The following is a 22797-nucleotide window of genomic DNA, read 5'->3' as shown; positions in this document are numbered from 1 at the left end:
GTCCTGTCAAAACTGTAGAAAGTGCTGTCCTGGGGACTGTATCGGGGGAATCCCCAAAGCAGCTCCTTTGATTCTGCTCCTGGCTAGCATTTGGCTCAGGGACACGAGGGGAGAGGGGATAAAAATGTCTCTGTGGGGGTAGCCCTGGTGTAGTGTCAGTGACTGTCTGCGGGGAAAGAGCCTGGGGGGAATCAGTGTGAAATGGACTAAAGCTCCTTCTGAAACCTTCCCAATTGTCCTTCTCACCTTGACTGGCCACAGTGTAACATCCACATTTTGTTCCAGATCATCCCAGCCCCTGGAAGGTAAAGAGCTGCAGTGGAGATGGATCAAGAAGGGGATTATCAAACAGGGAGCTGCTGGTGGGTTTTTCCTAGGACGGAAAAAGCTGAGAGGAGGGGATGGAGTGGCAAATTGAATCTGGGGGCTGATTTTAGGAGACCCACTGGATGCTTTTGCCTGTGCAGGGTGTGGTAAGGTGAATTCCCCCATCTCTGTCCTCCAGGATAAGGAATTACACACAAGATAGAAGTAATCCATGCCTCTAGCAGCTTTTGACACTACACTGGCTGCAGAAGGTATGGTTATTTCAGGGTGCCACTTTTCTTGAGTCCACAGCTTGACACACTGTGATCCTGATTTCCAGATCTGCAACTTTCATTTGAAGCTGTGGCTGAACAGAAGCTAAATATTGACACAAGTAACGATAATAGCTATCTTATTTATTGACTATATACTGTAGCCCCCTTTGCCAAGCGGTAGCAGATGTCAGAGCCTTGCAGGTCAGTTGCTTTGAAGGAGAAATCGATGGTGCAGAGTCAGGGTATGTTCTATTGCGAGCTTTGTATTTACACTATATCCATCAGTCCTTGAACAGAGGTGGTCATAAATGGGATGCAGGCAAACCTGCCTTTTAAAAATCTCAGCCCAACACTAATTCCTAGTTTGTGAGAAGCACCTCTGCCCCAAAACTTGACTTAACTCTACTCTAAATTCCCTTGCTGTTTACCACAGCCACAGCTCCCCAAACAGAATCTGCATTGCAAAATTAACAACATCTTCAAAAACTGAACAGTGCCCACACCCTAAGAAAAAGAACTTTTAAGATTGTCCTGTAGTGCCACCTGGTGACTGCTGCCATAATATGTCCATATATCCATAATAGCACGAATGGTATTGATCTACTTGGGCATGGCCAAAATTGATCAGAAGCAATTATGGAAATGTCAATAAATAAATACATACATTAATAACCTTTTCTCATTCTGCACCATTCTAGGAAGATTGCTTTGTTTAAAAACAAATGGTCATAAGGCTCCTCATCGAGGTCTCATTTCCTGGCTTTGCCACAGGCTAGCTAATTGAATTTGGTCAAATCACACTCTGTGTGTGTCACACACAGAAGCCCCAACTTATTTTTTGTGTTTACAGCACAGGAAATTTGAGAATGAAGAGCCTTTTAAGGCTTTCACTGAGATCCCACAATCACGTTTGGTTGCGGGAGAGGAATCTAGTGGTTAGAGTGGGAGGGCTGGGAGTCAGGATTCCTGGGTGCTATCACGAGCTCTGGGAGAGGAGTGGTGGCTAGTAGTTAGAGCAGTGGGGCCTGGGAGTCAGGACTCCTGTGTTCTGCTCCCAGCTCTGGGAGGAAAGTGGTGTCTAGTGTTTAGAGCAGAGGTGGCTGAGAATTAGGACACCTGGGTTCTGTTCCCAGTTCTTGATGGAAGAGGATCCAGATTGTTCATGTTTTAAGCACTCTCCAGGCTCTGTAACTTTCCCAGTCAAACCCCAGCAGCAGCATGTATCCCGGCTCCCCCCCCACACACCTTTGTGTGCTCCCATACCTCCACCCCACCCCTAGCTAGAAAAGATCTCACATGGAAGGATAGTAGCTCCAGGATGGAAATTCTTTAATCCACTTGGGGTTCAGCAGAAAACTTTGGATGTTTGGCCAGTTCGTTGTCATGGTCCTTGTTAATGAACCAATCAGCAGCAGTGAGTGTAGTGTGTGTGTGTGTGGGCATCACAACCCCAGAGGTGTGTGTGGTGGATGGGGGATGGATGGCAGTTCTCTGGGATGCAATTTGCTGAATCATGGTGTGAGAAAGGGTTTGACCCCTCTTGGGGCTGGAGCCCAGGAGCGGAAGCACTCTGGGATATGTGAGAGCCAAGCTCAGTGGGTGTGATCATGGGCCCCATAGAGAGGCTAAGAGTGGAGCAGTAATATCTCTCTTTGACAGAAGCAGGTGGTTTGGGAGCTGAAAGGGCGGGGTGCTCTCCAGATGTACCTAGCAATGAAGTCTGCAGAGCATGGATTTGGGGGATCTGAGAATAGACAGATGCAGGGGCAGTGCTGTCATCCTCTGTCCTGCCGCAAGATTCCTTCACCCGGCCGGACAGTGAGATTCCCCCCACGTGAGAGTTTCTTTGTTCTGGTCTCCATTCGCCCCCTAGGCCCTGGGGATCTGTTGGCCTGCACAACACAAAGCAAGCTTGTTAATAGCAGCAAAGGGCTGTGAATACAAGCAAGGCGGGGCCTGGATCTGCAAAGTACATGGATGGGAGAGAAAAGGCCAAGTGGTGCAGGATGGTAGGATGGCCGACTGGATGGGGGCGTTCTCCTCTCGGAGGCCGTGCGGAAGCCATTGGTGTAAGAGGGTGCTGTGCTGCTGTAGTTTCCATGTTTCACAGGGGGCATGAAACCAGTCAGGATGAACAGAGATCCTCTGTCACTTTCCCATTCGTCAGGGCACATCACAGCTCTAGTGAGTCCATTACAGCCAGTCAGAAAAATGTGATTTTCCCCATTCGGGGGGAAAAGAAACAAACAAAAGCTTTCAAAACTTTAACCTTTCCATGGGGATTTCCTAAACCAGTGGTTCTCAACCAGGGGTCCAGGGGCCCCTGGGGGGCCATAAGCAGGTTTCAGGGGTCCACGAAGCATGGCCAACGTTAGACTCACGAGGGCCCAGGGCAGAAAGCCAAAGTCCTGCCACACGGGACTGGAGCCTGGGGCACCAAGTCCCACTACCCAGGGCTGAAGCCAAAGCCTGAGTAACTTAGCTTCACGGGGCCCCCTGTGGTATGGAGCCCCGGGCAATTGCCCTGCTTGCTAACCCCTAAAGCTGGTCCTGGCTTTTGTATGCAGAAAAACAATTGTTGTGGCATCTCTGGGCAAGGGAGTTTTTATAGCGGGGGAGGCGGGAGAGGGGCTCAGAAAGAAAAAGGTTGCAAACCTCTGTCCTAAATGAAACCACATGACAACTTTCATCTGTGTAATTATGAATCACCATTTTAAAACTAAACACGTTTTCATTTAGACGTCAAATAGTATTGTGATTCTGTATTTTAAATGGGATTTTTTTAAAATATTCTTCTGTTGGGCATTTAAAATAGGTAAATGAAAAAGGATATTTCCCCACCAAACACACACACACTGTCCTTTTCCACTAGGAAAGAGGGAGAAATGGTCAAAATGTGGGCAAACATATTATTTCAAAATTGAATTCCCCCCCAAAAAAATGTTTGGTTTAGAAAAATTCAATATTTTCCTCCCTGAAATACTACATTTAGAACAATTTTGGAAAATTAAAAACTTAATAAAAAAATTCCCACAAAAGTGGATTATTTTTTCTGACCTTTTGTTTGACCAGCTGTAGATTGCATTCTGCCCGTCCTCTAACCTCCCCCTCCTCCCCTCCATGTGTTTTCAGCTGAATAGGAGATTCCCCATCACCTCTTATCCTGAACAGCTGTACAGTGTTGGCGGGTAGCTGCTAAACATCTGCTATATCTGTATAGAAGTGACTGCATTTTATTCTTCCACAACTCTTCATTGTCCTTATGGCCTGTCCATCCCATCCCTTCTGGCCCTCAGAGCTCCTCTCCAGGCAGCTCACAGTGCCTTCTCCCCTGGTGGAGTGAGTGAAGCTGATGCCTTTCCCCTTCCCTGCACCATCACTTACCCTTGGGTCCGGAGATCCTCTCAAGACGTGCCCAGAAGCTGCAGTGCTGCGTGGGCAATGGCCCTTTGACCCGAGACTCATTCTTGCTGATGTGAAAGAAGTTCTGCTCTGTGGTGTTGTAGAGGGGCCAGTGCCCCTTGCTCCTATCTGGCCCTGTGGGATTCCTAGGGCAAGAATTCAGCCAGCCAGGTCAGGAGAGAGGAAAGGAAATGTACCTTAGCTGCTAGGGGTCTCAAACACAGGGTTGTGGGAAATTTATCCCCATACACTGAGGGCACCAGAGTCTCTCTCGCTCTCTCACACACACATATGCAAACACACACGCACACACACACAAAGTGTTGTTATGCTGAGGGCATGCTAGCATGTGTCTGATCTATGGGCAATCACAGACCTCAGTGAAGTTGGTGTGTATGCTAGCCACCTTTCATTCAAGTTAAGTGAGGAAGCAATTAAATGTCCTTTTGTTTAGAGATAACTGAAACAACAGAAGCCATCGCTGAAGGCATTGGACCACATATGAAGACCTGAATTGAGCACTAACACTGGGAGAATAAGAGGGGTTTCCTTTGGACTGATTGCAAACTCAGGGGCTGGGGTATTAATTGGTGGATCAGGGTGTGTCAGAAGCAGACAGGACCAAAACGCCAGAGAAGAGGCTGGGAGCATGGCCCTGAGAGGGAGCAGAGTCTGAGCTTCTTGAGGCACAGAACTGGCTGGAGATGCACACTTGGATATTGTGAACAAGCAAACTCTTATCTGTTCCTGCTGTGTTCAGGCACCAGGACTTTGCGCACATGTTTTGTAAATCAACAGGATTCCACTAAAGAAATACCCAACTCATACAGTCAACTTTTCCTCCTACCATAAACAACTCACCAAGGCCCGAATTTTGGCTAGCATCTTGGACCAAGGGCAACCTTATTTTTTAAAGTTTCTTATGGTCCAGGGCCACTCAGGAGCCAATGACCAAAATTTTGTCTTTTCAATATGGCCACCCTCTCCTGTTCTCAATGAGGATGAAGTGACAAGATTCCCCTTAGTCAAATAGCCACCATCTTCCATTGGACTTGGTAGGGTTGAAACCACAGGATACCCTCAGTTAAGATGGATACCGGCTCCCATTTATCTCTATGGGACTCGAAATCTCAGGATTCTCTCAGTTATGAAGACCATTTCTTGTCTTCATGACTGTGCATTGAGGCTGACTCTAGTAGAGATGGCCACTGGTTCCCAGAGTTGCTAATGGGATGGAAGCCAGGCTGTCCTCTAGGAGGATGACTGTGCTGTCAGAGAGGAGGGGACAGTGATGGGAGCAGATGAATGTTGGCACAGGGGAAAAAAGGGGCAGGCAAACATGTAAAGGCAAGGGAGGGGCATTGGGGGGCAGGTGACTATGAAGAGGGGGAGGGGAGGATGCCGTGTTATGCCTTACCCACTCCTGGCAAACTCCGCCCAGTACCGCATCACCCTATGGCTGAGTGCCGCCTCGGCCTCCGTGTATGTGTGGTTGGCTCCCCCCTCGGATGCCAGGGTCCCAAAGAGATAGAGTAGCTCGGTGGTGTGCACCGCCCCCATCCAGTGGGGCCAGAGTGAGCCGGAAGAGCGGTGTGCAAAGAAGTAGACATACGTGGGGGTCCCAGCATTCGCCAGCTGCCCAGCCAGCTCAGTCATGGGGCACAAGAAGAGGTAGTCACTGGCAGCTTGGTTCATGGCCCAGCGGTGCTGCGCCAGGCCGTGACCCTTCCCCTCTTGGCTGTACCTCAACGCTGCTGCCTGGATGGAGAGCTTTGGCAATCCCGGCACCATGAACCTTACCCCCTCCACCAGCTCCTTCCAGCCGATCAGGCTGTCATTCCCCAGGCTGAATCCAGGAGCGCCGAACATCAGGAACATGGAACCTTCATTGGCAGTGATGCCGGTGAGGATGGGTTTGGTGTGGATGTGCCCGGCCTCCAGCAGCCGCCGTGGCTCATCAGGGAGGAAATCCCCATCCACCGTGGGCAAGAAGGGGAAATCAACCAGTCTCTTGTTCCTTGTGATGGTGAAATCGTGTCGGACAAACTCCTCCGAATCTTTCCTCTTCAGACAGTCTACCACAGCACCGTCACTGCCCTTGCCACAGCCCATCAGTCGGCCGAGTGCCCGGGCTCTCTCTCTGGCCTCCTTTGGGCTCAGTAAAGCCCAAGGTGCATTGGCGACTCCGCTCTGCAGCGCAGCCCGGGCAAAGAGGTGCCGGCTCCCTGGTGAGAGGAGGTGGAAGGCGACCGAGGCACCACCAGCGCTCTGGCCAAATAGCATCATCCGTGCTGGGTCCCCACCAAAAGCGGCTGCATTCTTCTGCAGCCAGCGCAGTGCCAGGCGCTGGTCCCACAGGCCGGCGTTTCCTGGGGCGGCTGGCGGCAGCGAGAGGAAGCCCAGCGCCCCCAGCCGGTAGTTCATGGAGGCCACAATGACGCTCTCAGTGGCGGCTAGGAAGCGCCCATCATAGACGTCAAGGGAGGCTGTGCCGATGAAGAATCCCCCGCTGTGGATCCAGACAAGGATGGGGACCAGAGCGGGAACCTGGGGCTGGGGCTGGGGCACCCAGAGGTTGAGGAAGAGGCAATCCTCTGAGAGCGGTGTGGTAGGCAGCCACATGGCACTGCCAGGGTAACCAGAAAACACTTGCTGGGGGCAGGAGTTGCCATAGCTGGTGGCCTCCAGGACACGCCTCCAAGGCTTGTGAGGAACTGGTTTCTTGAAGCGCAAGGGCCCCATGGGGGGCTTGGCGTAGGGGATGCCCAGGAAGGCGGTGACTGTGCTGGAGCCGGCTAAGAGATGCTTGCCCAGGACGGGACCACTGCTGGTGAGCACCACAGTGCCATCATCGGAGGCAGAGCCAGGGCCTAGCAGGGAGAGGAACAGCAGCAGGCAGGGCAGCAGAGGGAGGAGTGCCAGCATGGCAGAAGCTGGAAGAGAAAGAAACCACCCACAGGGAGTTATTTGTTGGGCCAGTACCAGGTGGAGACATAAAGCCTGGCTGGTGGTGTGGGGCCAGGATGACATGGGAGGGACACGCTGCCCCATCGCATGCCTGGATCATCTGGGTGTATCTCATTTAATCATGCCTCCAGCACTACTGCTCCTCAGCCCCTCCTCTTGTCTGCCTGTGGCACATAACAGTCTAGCCTCCCTTGGCTCTCCTTGACTCTGGGCTCGTTTCAGTAGTGTAGGGTGCCAACTTTGTAATATTTAAAAACTGGACACTCCAGCAGGAGTGCTAGAACCTCCCCTCTGCGGACCTGCCCCCCATTCGCTCCTCTTTCCCCCTCCCTCCATTGCTCACTGCTTTTTCCCTCTCCCCCCACCCCGTTCCTGTGTGGGTTGGGAGGGACTCGCCTGCAGAGCCAGGGCAGGGAGCTGTAGTTGCTGGATGCAGGTAGGAGGTAGTCCTGGCTGAGTAGGGGCTGGCGCAGATGATAACTCAGCACCTCCCTGCCTCCCTTGCCCGCAGTAACCAGACTTTGGGTATCTGGTCAGTAGATCTGATCGGACACCGTCAGGTCCCCTTTTCGACCGAAAACCAGACACTTGGCCATCCTAATTGTTGGAGCTGATGTGAGGGTGCTGGTGGCCTGTGATATACAGGAGGATGGTCTGGGTCAGGGGTTGGCAACCTGCGGTATGCGTGCCAAAGGCGGCACTCGAGCCGATTTTTACTGGCATGCTGGCCAGGGTCCCAGCCGCCGACCCTGCTCAGCCCTCTGCCAGCCTGGATGAACGGAACCCCCGGCCGGCAGTGGGCTGAGCAGAGCTAGCAGCTGGGACCCCGGCTGGCAGGAGCCAGTGGATGGGCTGAGCCGCTCAGCCTGCCACCGGTCTGGGGTTCTGTCCATCAGTGTAGTGTATTAAATTTCTCCCCATAGGAATGTGCTATTTGCGGAGCACCAGGACTGGCAGCCTTAAGTAGTACACCATAAGTAGCACATTCCTACGGGGAGTAATTTAATACACTACACCTGGGTAGGGAAGGCTGTGCCTCCCCAAACAGCCCGCCCCCTATCTGCCCCCTCTCACTTCCCGCCCCCTGACTGCCCCCCTCATAACCCCTGACCCATCCAACCCCCCCGCTCCTTGTCCCCTGACCATCCCCTCCTGGAACCCCCTGCCGCCTGACTGACCTCCTCAGAACCCCCCAACCCATCCAACCCCCCCACTCCTTGTCCCCTGACCACCCCCTCCTGGGACCCCCTGCCCCCTGACTGCCCCCCTCATAACCCCTGACCCATCCAACCCCCCCGCTCCTTGTCCCCTGACCACCCCCTCCTGGGACCCCCTGCTGCCTGACTGTCCCCCTCAGAACATCCCACCCATCCAACCCCCCCTTCTCTTTGTCTCCTGAACGCCCCCTCCTGGGACCCCCCACCCTTATCCGTGCCTCCAGGACCCCACCCCCCCATCCAAGCCCCCTTCTCCTTGTCCCCTGACCACCCCCTCCCAGGACCCCCACCCCCTGACTGCCCCCCTCAGAACATCCCACCCATCCAACCCCCCCTTCTCTTTGTCTCCTGAACGCCCCCTCCTGGGACCCCCCACCCTTATCCATGCCTCCAGGACCCCACCCCCCCATCCAAGCCCCCCTGCTCCCTGTCCCCCTGACAGGCCCCCTGGGACTCCTGCGTCTATCCAACGATCCCTGTTCCCTGTCCCCTTACCATGCCGCTCAGAGCATCAGGACTGGCAGCCCTAAGCAGTGCACCGTGAGTAGCACATTCCTGTGGGGGAGCAATTTAATTTATTTTTTATTTTTATTTTATTTTTATTTTTATTTTACACTACACCCTGGCCCCGCTCAGCCCGCTGACGGTCTAGAGTTCTTAAAATATGTTCTCACATCCCTTATCAAAAATTACACTACAATTAGCTTAAAAACTTGAAAACTTAAAAACTTGGTTTGTATATTACAGTAATCATTCAAAATGTATAATGTTAATAAATACATAGGTTTGATTAAACAAAGTAATTGTACTTATGTGCCTGTGCTTAATTTGTGTTTTCGATGATTTACTGTCTAAAAAAATCTCGCATGTCTCACACCCCCAGAAAGGGCATCTCGCACTCCCAGGGGGTGCGTGCACCCCAGGTTAAGAGCCACAGCACTAAGCTGATAAAATCTGTATTTTAATTTAATTTTAAATGAAGCTTCTTAAACATTTTAAAAACCTTATTTACTTTACATACAACAATAGTTTAGTTATATATTATAGAGACCTTCTAAAAACGTTAAAATGTATTACTGGCAAGCGAAACCTTAAATCAGAGTGAATAAATGAAGATTCGGCACACCACTTCTGAAAGGTTGCCGACCCCTGGTCTGGGTGATCTAGTGGCCTTAAATTCTATGGCATTGAAAATGGCACCAGCGCGGCTGTGCAGGAGAACCAGCTAGGATGAGTTTGTTCTCTACTGGGATACTCTCACTGACATAGGCGCCAACTTCTTCTGGCACCAGTGGGTGCTCAACCCCCCTCTGCCCCCGGCCCTGTCCCAACTCCACCCCTGCCCCGTCCCCTCCCACCCCCATTCCAACCCCTTCCCCAAAGTCCCTGCCCCTCCTCTTCCCCTGAGCAAGCCACATTCCCGCTCCTCCCCCCCGGGGCTTGCTACAGCTGTTTGGCAGCAGCAAGTGCTGGGAGGTAGGTGGAGGAGCGGGGACATGGCATGCTCAGGGGAGGAGGTAGGGGGCGGGGGGGAGCTTGGCTGCTGGTGGGTGCAGAGCACCCACTAATTTTTCCCTGTGGGTGCTCCAGCCCCGGAGCACCCACAGAGTCGGCACCTATGCTCGCTGAATTCCTGCCAGGGAGCACTAAGCAACGCAGGCTCAGAGCAGCAGTGGAGGACTCACAGCTGGAGCTGTGAAATTGACAAGAATGTCAAATTGAGCCCTGCCCCAGGCTCAGGAGGTGAGCAGCCTCCATTGCCTAGCTGACACCTGGTGGGGGGCAGCTGTGAGCCCACCACAGGCTCAATGTCACAGCAGGGAGCCTACCAGCCCTGAAATTGACATTCTTGTAAATTTCAGGGCTTCAGCTGTGAGCCCCAGCTGCTGCTCTGAGCCAGAGGCAGCCCTGAAACTGACAAGGCTGGCAGCCAGCAGGAGGGGGTGTAAGTAAGGCAGTGTCTATAGGGACACTGCATCACCCTAATTATAAAAAGGGGGGGATCCCTCTAACTGCTGCCCTGGCTCTTCTGTGATGCCAGGGCAAGCTCTGGCTACTTATTGCAACTAATCCCTGTATCAGAACAGCTCCACCTAACCCAATGAGCATATTGGCAGGAGAAGAAAAATGGTTTACCCTTGTGTTGGGCACAGCATAGCACAGAAACCAGCAGATTTTGTTTGGGATAGGTCAGGTTGGTTTGGTCCCAGGGGGACACTACCCCTGGACAAAAAGAGCCACCTTGTGTTAGCAGGGAAAGCAGATAATGTGGCCCCTTTCCGATGAAAGGTGTTGTTGCAAAATAGTGGATGTTTGGTTCTTGTAGGGACCTGGGTTCTTTTCCTAGCTCTCCTTGATGTGAATTTGTGTGGTCCTTGCGAGACAGCCCCTTCCTGTCTCTTCTCCATCTGCTACTCTGCACAAACCTGATTGGCTGGGGGAAGTGCCAGTCAAACACTAAATCTAGTAACTACAGGCTAAAGGGTGAGGAATGTTATAACCTCATAGCCTGGAGTGGAGACCTTGTAACTAACACTGTTCTGCGCTCACCGCCAGCTGGACCAGAGTGCACATGGGGCGGGTATTGCATTGGCATGGAGCAGTGAGTCTGTGTGTGTGTCTAGACGACGTGAGTGGGAGAGAAGATCCAGTTGATTGTGTGCTGTGCCAAGTCTGTGTAACCCCTGCTAGAGATCCTGACCTGGCTGTGCTCCTGGCTTAGGGAACAGTGTCACGCTGTTGTTAAGTGTGGTGCTTGTTCCAGGGACTAACTCTGGGAACCCCTCTCCCAATCCTGGGAATCCCGCACCTGACAGATGTCCAGTTACAGCTAACATAACGGGGGGAATGGGCAAGTGCTAGTTTATAGCTCCCCTAAAGTTGGGATGGGAGGAATTGGTGAACAAAGCTGTGATGCTCAGAGGAGCTTTAAGAACATTGTGTAGAAGAAGTAGGATTAAAGTTCCTTACTCTTTAGCTGAGTGCACCTTTCCCCTCAGTTACTGGACACAGTGTGGGGGAGTCTGTCTCCCTCAAACCAGGTGTATGCAGTGTAGCTGTAGCTTTGTCAATCCCAATTATCACCTGTGGGTGAACCCTTGTCACAAAGCGATCACTGTGTGTCTGACCCAGGGGTAGTTAATAGGTGGACAGCAGGCCAAATCCGGACCACCAGATGCTTTAAAATGGATCCTGAAATCTTTGTATTTACTTATTATCATTATTGTTGTTGGTTTTTTATTATTTTCTCTAGAGTCTGGACCTTGACTATCCCTTGCTTGACCAAGAAATTTGGACCTTTGACAAAAAATAATTGCCTCCCCCAGGTGACCTATCAGTTCTCCTCCTCAAAGGAAACCTGCACAAAACTTTCAAAAGACGAGCCTGGGAACTTAAATTCATTACTCTGCTAGACACTAAAAATCATGGACTGACCAGACACACTGGATTTATGGCTTATTACAACAATCTGTAACCCACTAACTCCCCTTTTTGTCCTATGAGGTGTTAAAAGGCGACTCTACCTTGAATGGTCCCTTACAATATGGGTTAACTGCATATGCTAAACAATCTGTTCCAATTTGCATTTAGCTGTGAGAGCCTCTCCCAGCCCTGAAGAAGAGTTCTGTGGAGCTCAAAAGCTTGTCTCTGTCTGTGTTTCCCCCTGGGAATTGAAATTAGAGGGGGTGTTTGAATTTCCAGGGGGTGAGGGCCGAGGGGTGAGACCGTGAGGGTGAAGATGAGCTGTATGTTTTCATGGGCAAGGTGATTTGGCACTAACTCCCGGCCCCACATTTTAAACATTATAAAACACCAATAAACATCAGTGTTTGAATTTCTGATGATTTATTGCTGTTTAGAAATCTTCATTTGAAATTATTAGGTGGGCCAACATCCCCAAAATGAATGTGCTGACAGCTGTGTGAGGAAGCTTGTCTGTTTTAAAACAACTAGATCTAGTTGGAAAACAACTAAATTGGCAACACTGTGCTAGTTGACCACCTGGGGGAGGAGAAAATCCCTTTCTCTTCCCATCAGAAGTTCATAGAATATCAGGGTTGGAAGGGACCTCAGGAGGTCATCTAGTCCAACCCCCTGCTCAAAGCAGAACCAATACCCAGACCCCTAGGTGGCCACCTCAAGGATTGAACTCATAACCCTGGGTTTAGCAGGCCAATGCTCAAACTACCCGTGCTTATTGGTCCAATAAGAGATATTACCTCACCCATCTTTTCTCTCAAACGAAGTGTGACATTTTTACCAACCCTACGGGACAGACCAACGGCATGTGTGACACTTGGCAAGTCTGTCTTAGGATGCTACATTAGAAGTCCTGGTGCATCCCCCAGAGAGGAGGCCCCTATAGGCAGGACTCAGCAGTGCTCCCTCTAATTTTTCCCATGCATGTGCAGAATGAATTTTGTTATGTGCATCAATATGGAGGTGATGTGTGACACCTCACCTCCATATTGGCGCACATAACAAAATTCATGTGGCGGGGTGAGGCCGAGGGGTTTGGAGTGTGGGAGGGGGCTCAGGGCTGGGGCAGAGGGTTGGGGTGCAGGAGATGAGGGCTCTGGCTGGGAGTGCGGGCTCTGGGGTGGAGCTGGGGATGAGGGGCTTAGGGTGCAGGCTGCCCTAGGGCTACAGTGGGGAGAGAGGACTCCCCCCAGCTCTCTCTCCCCACAGCAGCACCTAGGCTGGAGGGCTGAGTCACCTCTCCCTGCTGCATCAGCTCTGGGGCTGGGGTCATGAGATAGGCGCCTCTTCCCCACCATGGCAGGTTGGGGGCTGGGCTGGGTTGGGGCCAGGGGAGGTGTGCCACTTCCCCATCTGCAGCAGGTCCAGGGTGGGGCTGGGCTGGGTTGGAGCCGAGGGAGGGGCGCTTCTTCCCTGGCTATAGCAGGTCCGGGCCTGGCTGGGTTGGGACCCGGGGAGGGGAATCTGTCCCCCAGCTGCGTCAGCTCCTTGGCTGGGGGAGAGGCATCTCTCTCCGCCTCAGCCCTGAGTGCCTGTGCGTTGCTTAATAGGCTGCTGCATGGCCATGCGACCGCGCAGCTTAGAGGGAACTTAGGGCAGGAGTCCCCTTAACCATCCCTGATCCTCTTTAAGAAACAGCCCCCCCCACCCGCCAGTCCAGGTCTCTGCTGCACTCACAGCTTGGCTCCATCCTTTACCCAGCTCTCTGCTACAGGGGAGAGGCCCTTTCACATCAGCAAAGCGTAGAGTGATCAGGTGTTCGGTTTTTGACCAGTTGAAAAGGGATCCTGGCAGCTCCGGTCAGCATCGTTGACCAGGCCATTGACTGTCTGATTGGTGGCACCACACAACGGGGCTGGCAGGTTCCCTGCTAGCTTCCGCGCCACACGGCTCCCGGGAAGCGGCAGCATGTCTCCCCTCCAGCTCCTACAGATAGGGGCAGCCAAGGGGCTCTGCACGCTGCTCCTGCCCCAAGTGCTGCCCCCACAGCTCCCATTGGCCAGGAACCATGGCCAATGGGAGCTGCGGGGGTGGCGCCTGTGGACGGCGCAGGGCGCAGAGCCACTTGGCCATGCCTCCACTTAGGAGCCGGAGTGGGACGTGCCGCTGCTTCCGGGAGCTGCTTGAGGTAAACGCCATCCAGAGCCTGCACCTTGACCCCCTCCTGGGACCCAACCCCCTGCCCAGCCCCAGCCCTGATCCCCCTCCTGCCCTCCGAACCCCTTGATCCCAGCCCAGAGCCCCCTCCTGCACCTCAAATCCATCATCCCTGGCCCTAACCCAGAGCCTGCACCCCCAGACGGAGCCCTCACCCCCTCTTGCATCCCAATCCACTGCCTCAGACTGGAGCCCCCTCCCACCTTCTGAACTCCTCATTTCTGGCCTCACTCTGGAGCCCGCACCCCCAGCTGGAGCCCTCACCCACTCCTGCATCCCAGCCCCCCTGAGCCAGCACAGTGAAAATGAGAGAGCATAGAGAGAGAAATGAGCCAGGGAGTCTGAAATCCCCTCACCCATGCAGAGGGAGGGTCCTACCAGAGCAGGGTTGATGCACTTTGGGGATGAACATACCCTTTGGATGCTATGTGGTGGCCTAGAGCTGGGAATAGGAGGACCCAGGAGTCCTGAACACCCAGCCCCCCTTCTTTAACCATTCCACTCTACCTCACTCCCCTCCCAGAGCCAGGGAGAGAAACCACGAGTCCTGACTCCCAGTGTACAGCTCAGGTATCCTTATTGTGACTTGAACCCCAGCTTTGGGTGGAGGAGGAGGAAGGTTTGGTGTTGTGGTTACAGGCAAGGGGAATATAAATCAGGACTCCTGGATTCTATCACAACTTGGGGAGGGGAGTCTAGCAGGTTAGAGCAGGGGGGAGTGGGAGACAGGACTCCTGGGTTCTATTCCTGGCTTTAGGAATGGAGTGTGGGGTAGTGGATTGGAAATGGGGGGAGGCTGGGAACCCAGACTCCTGGGTTCTATCCCCAGCTATTGGGTGGGAGTGGAGTCTAGTAGGGTAGAGCAGGGGGGGCTGGGATTTAGAAACTATACTATTCCCAGCCCTTAAAGCAGCTTGAAAGGCTGTGTAAGGGAATTGCTTTGGGAGGGGAAGAGATTCCAGGTTCAGTCCTTCTGAGATGTAGTTAAACCATTTGGACCTAGAGTGCCTGTCTCAGAGCTGGTGGAAACCAAACACTCACCTTCCTAGTTCCCCAGTTACAAGTTGGGCTGCTCTCTCTGTTTCACAGCTCAACCTGAATAGGAATGGGAGACCTCAGGAGTCTTCTGATACTGGAATAACAGCCAGGGAGCAGTCACTGGGGGATTGTTTATCCCGAGAGCACCAACCCCACTGGGCTCAGCCTGTGCGGGAGGAGGAGATAAGGTCCAGACTGCCGGGGAGCCCAGAGCAGGGGTCGGTGACTGGGAAAACATAGATAAACAACTGGTAGCTTACAGAAAGAGAAGATCTGTGGTAACTGTTATCTAGCTGCCATACCCCACCTCAGAGCTACTTGTAGCTCTGAGGTGGGGTATGGCAGCTAGTTAACAGCCACTGCTGCTCAGGGATCCCTAATGCAGCCACCTCTGGGGTGGGACACAGCAGCTTTTAAAATCCCACAGCAATACAGAGTTGCTATCAGAGGGCTCTGTGTATTGCTAAGGCAGGGGAGGCTGCTTGCTTTCTCTCTCTGCTCAGTAGCTGAGCTTCCTAGGTCAGATGCTGCTCACTCAGTGAATAAGGGGATCATCTAAACATGAAATCTGGGCAGAAACAGCTGATTGCTAGCCATTTAAATTATGATCCACACATTAGCTGTGTCTTGGGGCTTGGTTCTTTCCCTTCTGCATCAAGCCTTTGGCTGGAGTACAAACTTAGACCTAACTGGCAAAACACCCCATTGCCTGGGCTGATAGCTAAATGAACTGCTGCCATGCCAGACTGCTAGAGTCCACGTGGGAATGGTCTGATATATTGATCTGATTCAGCTAATAATTAATGGTTGATTCACGTTATTATGAATCATTCTGTTATTAACTGGACTTCTTTATTAGTCTATTATTAATATGCTTATTTCCTTTTCAACTTAGCTTTATTTCTAATACATTATATAAAGTTGAAAAACTGTGTTGACAAATGTTACTTCCCCAATGATCTGAAGCACTAAGAGGACCTTGAAGTGGTCTGTTACATTCTAGTCTGTAGTTCTCAGAAGGGAAATACATCTGTGGGAAACGGAGCAGCTTGGAGGGTCTTACAAACCTGCTGGAACTGCTTTAATCCAGGACTGATTGACATGGATCCCACTGGGTGTATATCTGTGGAAATTTGCCCCATCTCTGCCTCTCTTTCCAGGGAATAATCAGTGGCTTTATTCCAGGGTGGACTGATTTAAATAAAAGTAATTGACATCACTAAAACCTTGATTTCACTGATCAGTTTTAATCTCACTTTGCATTTTAACTTTTTAATTACTTTCCTAAAGAAAGGTTGATTCTCATTGGTTGGTACCCATTAAAACCTGTTGATATGTAATTAAATGTAGCCTTTACATTAAATTTAGTACTTGTGTATAGATATAGTGTAACCTACCAGTTAGCAAAAACATTTATTTGAGCAATTAGTTAACATACATTTAGATTCTTCTTTGTACTTTTTTTCTTATGTTAGAAAATGGAGACTGAAGCATTTCTTATTTACTAGATGATTAATATTTTACTTGTGATTTGTGTCCAGCTGTATTTGGCTGGAAATTGGAATTCAGTTACAACTGCACAAAACCAGCACTTTTTTATTAGTTAAATAAAACTACCTTCAACATGAGGAGAAAAAAAAAAGCTTTTAATGCAAGAACTGTTTTGATAAACAACTGATTTATTAAACAAAGGAAGTGTGAACTATAGGTAGTGAACTGAACTGATTGTTTCTGGTCACTCTGCCTTTCAAGATTTCAGAACTAGTAGATCTCACCTATGACACCTCATTTGTATTCATAGATTGGAAGAGGGGACCAAAAGTTTTCTTGCTTTTTCAACTCCCAATCATTTTCTTAATGTTGAATGAACTAATGTCCCTAGCCTCTGATTACCAGAAGCTGGGAATGGGCAACAGGGGATGGAGCATGGGACGATTACCTGTTAGGTTCATTCCCTGTGGGGCACCTGGCATTGGCCACTGTCAGAAGACAGGATACTGGGCTAGATGGACCTTTGGTCTGACACAGTATGGCCACTCTTATGTTCTTAATCATTGAACTGAACTAGTTGAATAAATTGAAAGAAAGAAAATGTTCTCTCTGCATCTGCCAAAGAAGTGTTAAAATCTGGTTTAGCACTTCAACAAATGCTGGTTACGGTGCATAATCAATTACTTCCACCTGTCCAGCTGTTCGACTTTCTTTAAAACTTCAGCATCAAATGTATGTTGCTTATTAATATTTTTATTTAATTTAAATGTATTTAATAGATGGGATGGTAAAGTAAGGCCTTACTGTAGGTTATCATCACTTCACATTTGATTTTTAATAAGTTTTTAAAGTGTAATTATTTAAATAAAAAGACAATTGAAATAAAATCATTTTAAAAATAACTTTGGCATTTATCCACCCTGCTTTATTCGCTGACCTCAGTGAGCAGACCGGGTCTGCAGCCGCAACGTTCAGGAGCCCATCATTCAGGGTGCCAACATTCTTGAGTCCAAGCTGGATGCACCTTGCTGCTCCTTTGCAGAACTGCAGCTCCCAGTGGTTTCATTTGGAGCCACAGCGGATCAGCACCTCTATCGCTAAATATGAACACAGACAAAAACTTTTAGTGACATTAAAGGTGGCCTCAGGATCCCACTCAACGAAACCTTAAAAGCCTGGGCATGAGACGGGGAAAGTTTCCCATGGACCTTGCCACCTTTGCGTTGAGTACAGTGCTGGCATGCTGTAGGGCTTTTGCTTCTGTCTCTAACAGATACCGAAAAGCACCACGCGTCCCAGCTTCCTCCAATATCTCCTCTAGCACAAACCTGATCTCCGACCTCGAATTCTCTGGAAGCAACAGGTTGGCACGTTGGACTCTTCCACAGCCCGTGCCTTGGGGAACTTCATCTGTTTTAACAGCGCTGAGGTCCCTGCTCGGGTATTGTGGCACAGGGTGAGTTGGGTGGAAGTGTGGGAGCATGTTGCTTTTCAATCTCTTGGGAGAAAGGAAAATTTTCAAGTGAAGAACCTATGAGAATAGAATCTGTTACTGTGGAGGTTCTGGGCCTCCAGTGCTTCCACATTGCCACTGAAGTTTTGCTGGTCACCCTGGAAACTAAACACTGCAGGACATGCTGACCAGCAGGGCCTGAGTGGCAGCTCACAGATTGGCCTCTGCCAGTAAACCAGGGAGCCATCAGAGGGAACTATCTGAGCAATGATGCAGATATTGCTTGCTTGCTTCTGCTCCATACCTTGTTTTATCGTGAGCCTTGGACTCCAGCTCCTGACCCCGGTTTGTCCCCAACCCCATTACTTGCCTTCAGTTTGTAACCTGCCCCTGAATTCCTGGTATCCTGACCTGGCTCGATCCCAACTCTGCTACACATCTCCTGACCGCAACATGGTAACTGACCAGTACATATCAGCCGCCCACAGACCGGCTCTGACATCAGTTATCCCTGTCATCTCCCATCCTAGTCCCTAAATAATCCACCCATCAGAACCCAAGATCCTTCTCCAATGGGTTGTGACCACTCAGCAACAATCCAACTTCCAGATATTCCCCTCTGTTCCCCAGCCCCCACCATCACGCCTTACAGATCCCCCATCTCTCAATGCCCCCAAGCAACCGGAGGTGCCATGACCCCCAGATTATGTGTAGATTTTGTAGAGCCACCAGATAAAAACCTAGTGTGAGCATCTCTCACGTGTGATTTCTCTGCTGGGTAATATGGGGTAAGCTCTGACAAAAGCTTTTCCCTCAGTCAGGACAGGGATAAGGTCTCTGCCTGCTGTGGGTCTCTAATGTCTGATGAGAAGCATATTAGCCTGGGAACTTTTTCTGCACTCACTACATTTAAAGGGGCTCTCTTCTGTGTGGATTCTCTGATGCATAATGAGGTCTGAGAAACAAGTGAAATTTTCTCACATTTGGGGCATTTACAGAGTCTCTCGCTTGTAGGTTCCCTGATGTGTCACAAGGAATGAATGACACCAGAAGTTTTCCCCACAGTCAGGACACTTGTAGGGTTTCCCTCTTGGGTGGAGTCTTTGGTGTCTAATGAAGGCCAAGTTGACAGTGACACTTTCCCTGCAGTCAGGGAACGTGTGGGGTCTTTTTGTCTTGTGGGGTCTCTGGTGTTTCATAAGGTTTGAGCTCATGTTAAAACTTTCCCCCCACAGTCAGGGCACTTATAGGGTCTCTCTCCTGTGGGTTCTCTGAACTCTGACCAGGTCTGAGCTCACAATAGGTTTTCCCACAAGCTGGGGCACTTATAGGGTTTATATCCTGTAAAGATTCTCTGATGTCTCATAAGGTCTGAGCTCAGATCAAAGCCTTTCCCACACTTGAGGCATTTATAGGGGTTTTCCGCCCTGGGGGTCCTCTTGTGTGTGTGTGTGTGTGTAAGAAGGTTTGTGTTCACACTGAAGCTCTTCCGATAGCCATCACATTTGTTAGGTTTCTCTCCTGTGTGGGTTCTTTGAGGTCTAAAAAGGGTTGATCTCCAACTAAAGCTATAGGGTTTCTCTCCACTGCTGGTTCTTTGATAAGCCTGAGTATTTTTAGTTCTCCCGAGAGCTCTGCCCGTGGAAGTGACTTTACCCCTCTGGCTCCTCTCGAGGGATTTTTTCATGCCTTCTGATTCGCCTTGACTCTCACGGGTTTCTACTTGCTCAGAACACTGGCAAACATTCCCTTCCAACCTTCCCAAGAACCTCCCATGTCATTCCGCTTCTGGCAGACAATTTTCCTCCTTTCTACTCCCCATCTCCTCCTGTGTTAGAATAAAGAAGGAGAATTGAGAGCTGGGAAATAAAGAATCCTTGAAGAGGGAATGGCAGAAATAAATAATAATGATTTGATCTGAAACTGGGGGCCAAATCCCCCAAAGCAGAGGGGCCAATTCTGCTTCCACGTATCACCTCAACACTCAGGAAACTGACTCATTAATAAGCCTCTATCAGGGAGGAAGGAGGCCATGCCTGACACAACCCTGACCTGGGTGAAATGGGGCAGAACTGGGGGGCTCTCGGGGCCTTGGAGAGAATCTCAGCTTTTTCCTTCACTCGCCCATGGTTTCCAAGTTGGTTTAACAGACTCGTCACCAGTGCAGCTGCCACTCCAAGTCGCCCCTTCCTCTGCATACAAGGGTCCCAGCTCCTGCTCTTAAACATTTCCAATGATGGAGATTCCACAACCTCTCTCAGCAATTTATTCCAGTGCTTAACCACCCTGACAGTTAGGAAGTTTTTCTTAATGTCCAACCTAAACCTCCCTTGCTGCACTTTAAGCCCATCTGTATAATGGGACTAATGAACCCAACTCTTCTTTGTAAAGATCTCTGAAGGAAATTGTCTTTATTGATATAAAATAGATATACCCCCCCCCAACATTCCTCAATTTTCTTCCCTAATTATTGAACTATATAAACTAGGGTTACCATATTTAAAAAATAAAAAAAGAGGACACTCCACGGGCCCTAGCCCCGCCCCTTTCCCACCCCCGGCCCCGCCGCAACTCCGCCCCTTCCCCAAAGTCCCCGCCCTAACTCCCCCTCCTCCCTCCCAGCCACGCGAAAAGGGCTGCCCGAGCGCTACCGGCTTTACGGTTTGCCGGGCAGCCTCCAGACCCTGTGCCCCCGGCCGGCGCTTCCTCAGCGCAGCTGGAGCCCGGGAGGGGAAGCGCCCAGCTGGGGGCGCAGGGTCTGGAGGCTGACCGGCCAACCATGAAGCCGGTAGCGCTCGGGCTTTGGGCAGCCCCTATGCCTCCGGACCCTGCGCCCCTGGCCGGGCAGTTCCTCTCCTGGGCTCCAGCTGCTCTGCTCCTCCCTGGACTCAGACTTTGGCTCTGTTTAACAGCCAAGCTGCCCGAGCCAGCGCTACCGGCTTCGGGCAGCCCCATGCCTCCGGACCCCAGCCGCCGGCCGGGCACTTCCCCTCCCCGGCTCCAGCTGCTCTGCTCCGACAGCTGGGGTCCGGAGGCAAGGGGGCTGCCCGAAGCCGGTAGCGCTGGCTCGGGCAGCTTGGCTCTTAAACAGAGCCGAAGTCTGAGTCCGGGGAGGAGCAAAGCAGCCGCGGGAGGGGAAGTGCCCAGTCGGTATTTTTCCTGGACATGTTCAGCTTTTTGGCAATTCCCCCCGGACGGGGGTTTGATTGCCGAAAAGCCAGACATGTCCGGGAAAAACCGGACATGTGGTAACCCTATGCAGTCTGCCCCAGAGAAAGGGGGCTAGATGACGACTGGCAGTAGCCACTGAGGCAAGGTGGGCATGGGGGAGAGGGTTCCCCTGGGAAGGGAGAGCCAGAGTGTGGGGGCACTGCTTTGGGACAGCACCCCAAGGTAAGGGGCACTGGGGTCTGTGAGGGACATGGGGGCCTGAAGCAGGAGAGACACCGGCCAGCAGGAGGCGCTCCTAGTGCTGGAATTGAACTAATTCCTGGATGACCAGCAGGAGGCGCCGCGCCAGTGAGTCAGCGATCTGCTACATGGCCAAATAAACTAGTTCCTTTGAAGCAGTAAAACAAGAATTCTGTGATTAAACCCCTCAGCCCCTTAGAAAGGCACAACGGGGCGGGAGCCTGGAGGGACGAGGGGAGGGTAGTGCACGGAAGGAGGGGTTGTGTGGGCATCAATGCAGAACGGTCTAGTTAACGGCCCCTAAATGCACTTTCTGCACAGAACTACTGCAGCTTCTCAAGCCCCAAACTGCACAAAGTCTGGAAACGGACAATTCAGGGATTCAGCCAGTTCCCCCCGGTCACATCACCGGGGTCACTCCACAGGCTTAGCCTGGCTGCTCTGCCCTCTGGCCAGGCTGCCCTTTGGTCTGTGAACAGCCCTGGAAACGGGGTGGGATGCACAGCTGGACAAGGGACGTTTTTAGGAAGCTCTGCAGTGCAGGTTGCAGAGCAATGGGAGTTGAGGCAAGGAAACTAGTTGGACGTGTTGTCAGTTTCAGGGGACAAAGTTGAGTGGCCGGTGTCAGACTGCTGGAGTGGAAGGTCCTAGACCAGTGGGGCGGTGCTGGGTTCCTTTCATTGTCCGTCTCCAGACTTCCTGACGTTCGGTGTCCAAAGGCCTCATTGTTTTGTCCAGAAAATGTAGCATTGTTTTGGACGGTAGATGGCCCCACTGACACACATTCAGCATTAACTCTTCTTACGGGTTGTGGGGAGGGATTGCTGAACAGTTTGCATTCCCTTCTCTAGAGAACAAACAAAGCAATTCCCAGCCCGGAGCAGAGCAGATCCATTCTCCTGTGTTTCTCTCTTGTTGTGACGTTATTGATATAATCTGGGATGTGGAAGCAGAGAAAAGAACTGACAGAAGGGAACTGTAATGCATGACGTTTGTTAGCAAAAGTTAGGCTAACTGTAACCTTGTTAACGCGAGATTTGTAGAAGTGAGGATTGTGTGAGGCGGGTAAGAAAGAACTGTGTAAGAAGTTATGATGACCTCAGCATAGATAAAGTGTAGAAGACCTTGAATAGATAAAGTATAAAAAATAATTGTATGTTGGCAAGAGTCAAAACAACTGAGGAAATGAGATATCAAGATGGCCTATGTATAAACAAAAATGCTGCTGTCTCTCATTATTTTTGTAATGAAAGGTATAAATGCTTGCTGTAATTAGTTACCAGAGAGAGACCTGTTTAGCTCTCTCCCTCTGCACATGTGAGAGTTAATAAAACATCTGACTTGCTGTACCTAACAGAATAGTGAGAACTCAGTTTTTCTCCGACAATTTGGGGGCTCGTCCGGGATGGCAACGCCCACTGAGGCAACGGCAGCTGCTACGGATCGTTCCCCTTCGAACCCCATGGCGCCACAATAGAGGTAAGAGACCTTTTGAAATCTCTATTGGGGTGTCGGAGGAGGACTGTCCGTGGGGCCGTCTGCCCCTGTTGGGCTCACGCCATCCGAACTTATTGACTGTGCAGCAAGGTCAGATGCTGAG

The 22797-nt window shown here is 51.0% G+C and overlaps 1 protein-coding gene across 3 annotated transcripts; it reads right to left on the bottom strand.

Moving 5' to 3' along the window:
* Positions 1-1893: 1893 nt before the first annotated feature.
* On the bottom strand, positions 1894-21920 carry LOC101935445 (acetylcholinesterase-like). 3 transcript variants are annotated; one of them, XM_065562374.1, is made up of 4 exons: positions 17271-21920; positions 5401-6916; positions 3966-4129; positions 1894-2473 (listed from the first exon to the last, which is right to left on the bottom strand). In XM_065562374.1, exons 2-4 carry the CDS (start codon positions 6906-6908, stop codon positions 2451-2453), a joined length of 1695 nt encoding a protein of 564 aa, XP_065418446.1. In that variant the 5' UTR covers positions 6909-6916; positions 17271-21920; the 3' UTR covers positions 1894-2450. The 3 variants fall into 3 exon arrangements, with proteins under 3 accessions (XP_065418446.1, XP_065418445.1, XP_042703282.2); XM_065562373.1 differs by lacking the exon at positions 17271-21920 and adding an exon at positions 14846-15040; XM_042847348.2 differs by lacking the exon at positions 17271-21920 and having other exon boundaries at positions 5401-7034.
* Between the last annotated feature and the right edge of the window lie 877 nt (positions 21921-22797).

The sequence above is a fragment of the Chrysemys picta genome, chromosome 12 (assembly GCF_011386835.1).
Source record: "Chrysemys picta bellii isolate R12L10 chromosome 12, ASM1138683v2, whole genome shotgun sequence".
Classification (NCBI taxonomy): Eukaryota; Metazoa; Chordata; order Testudines; family Emydidae; genus Chrysemys; species Chrysemys picta.
This window is presented reverse-complemented; position numbering and strand designations above follow the sequence as displayed.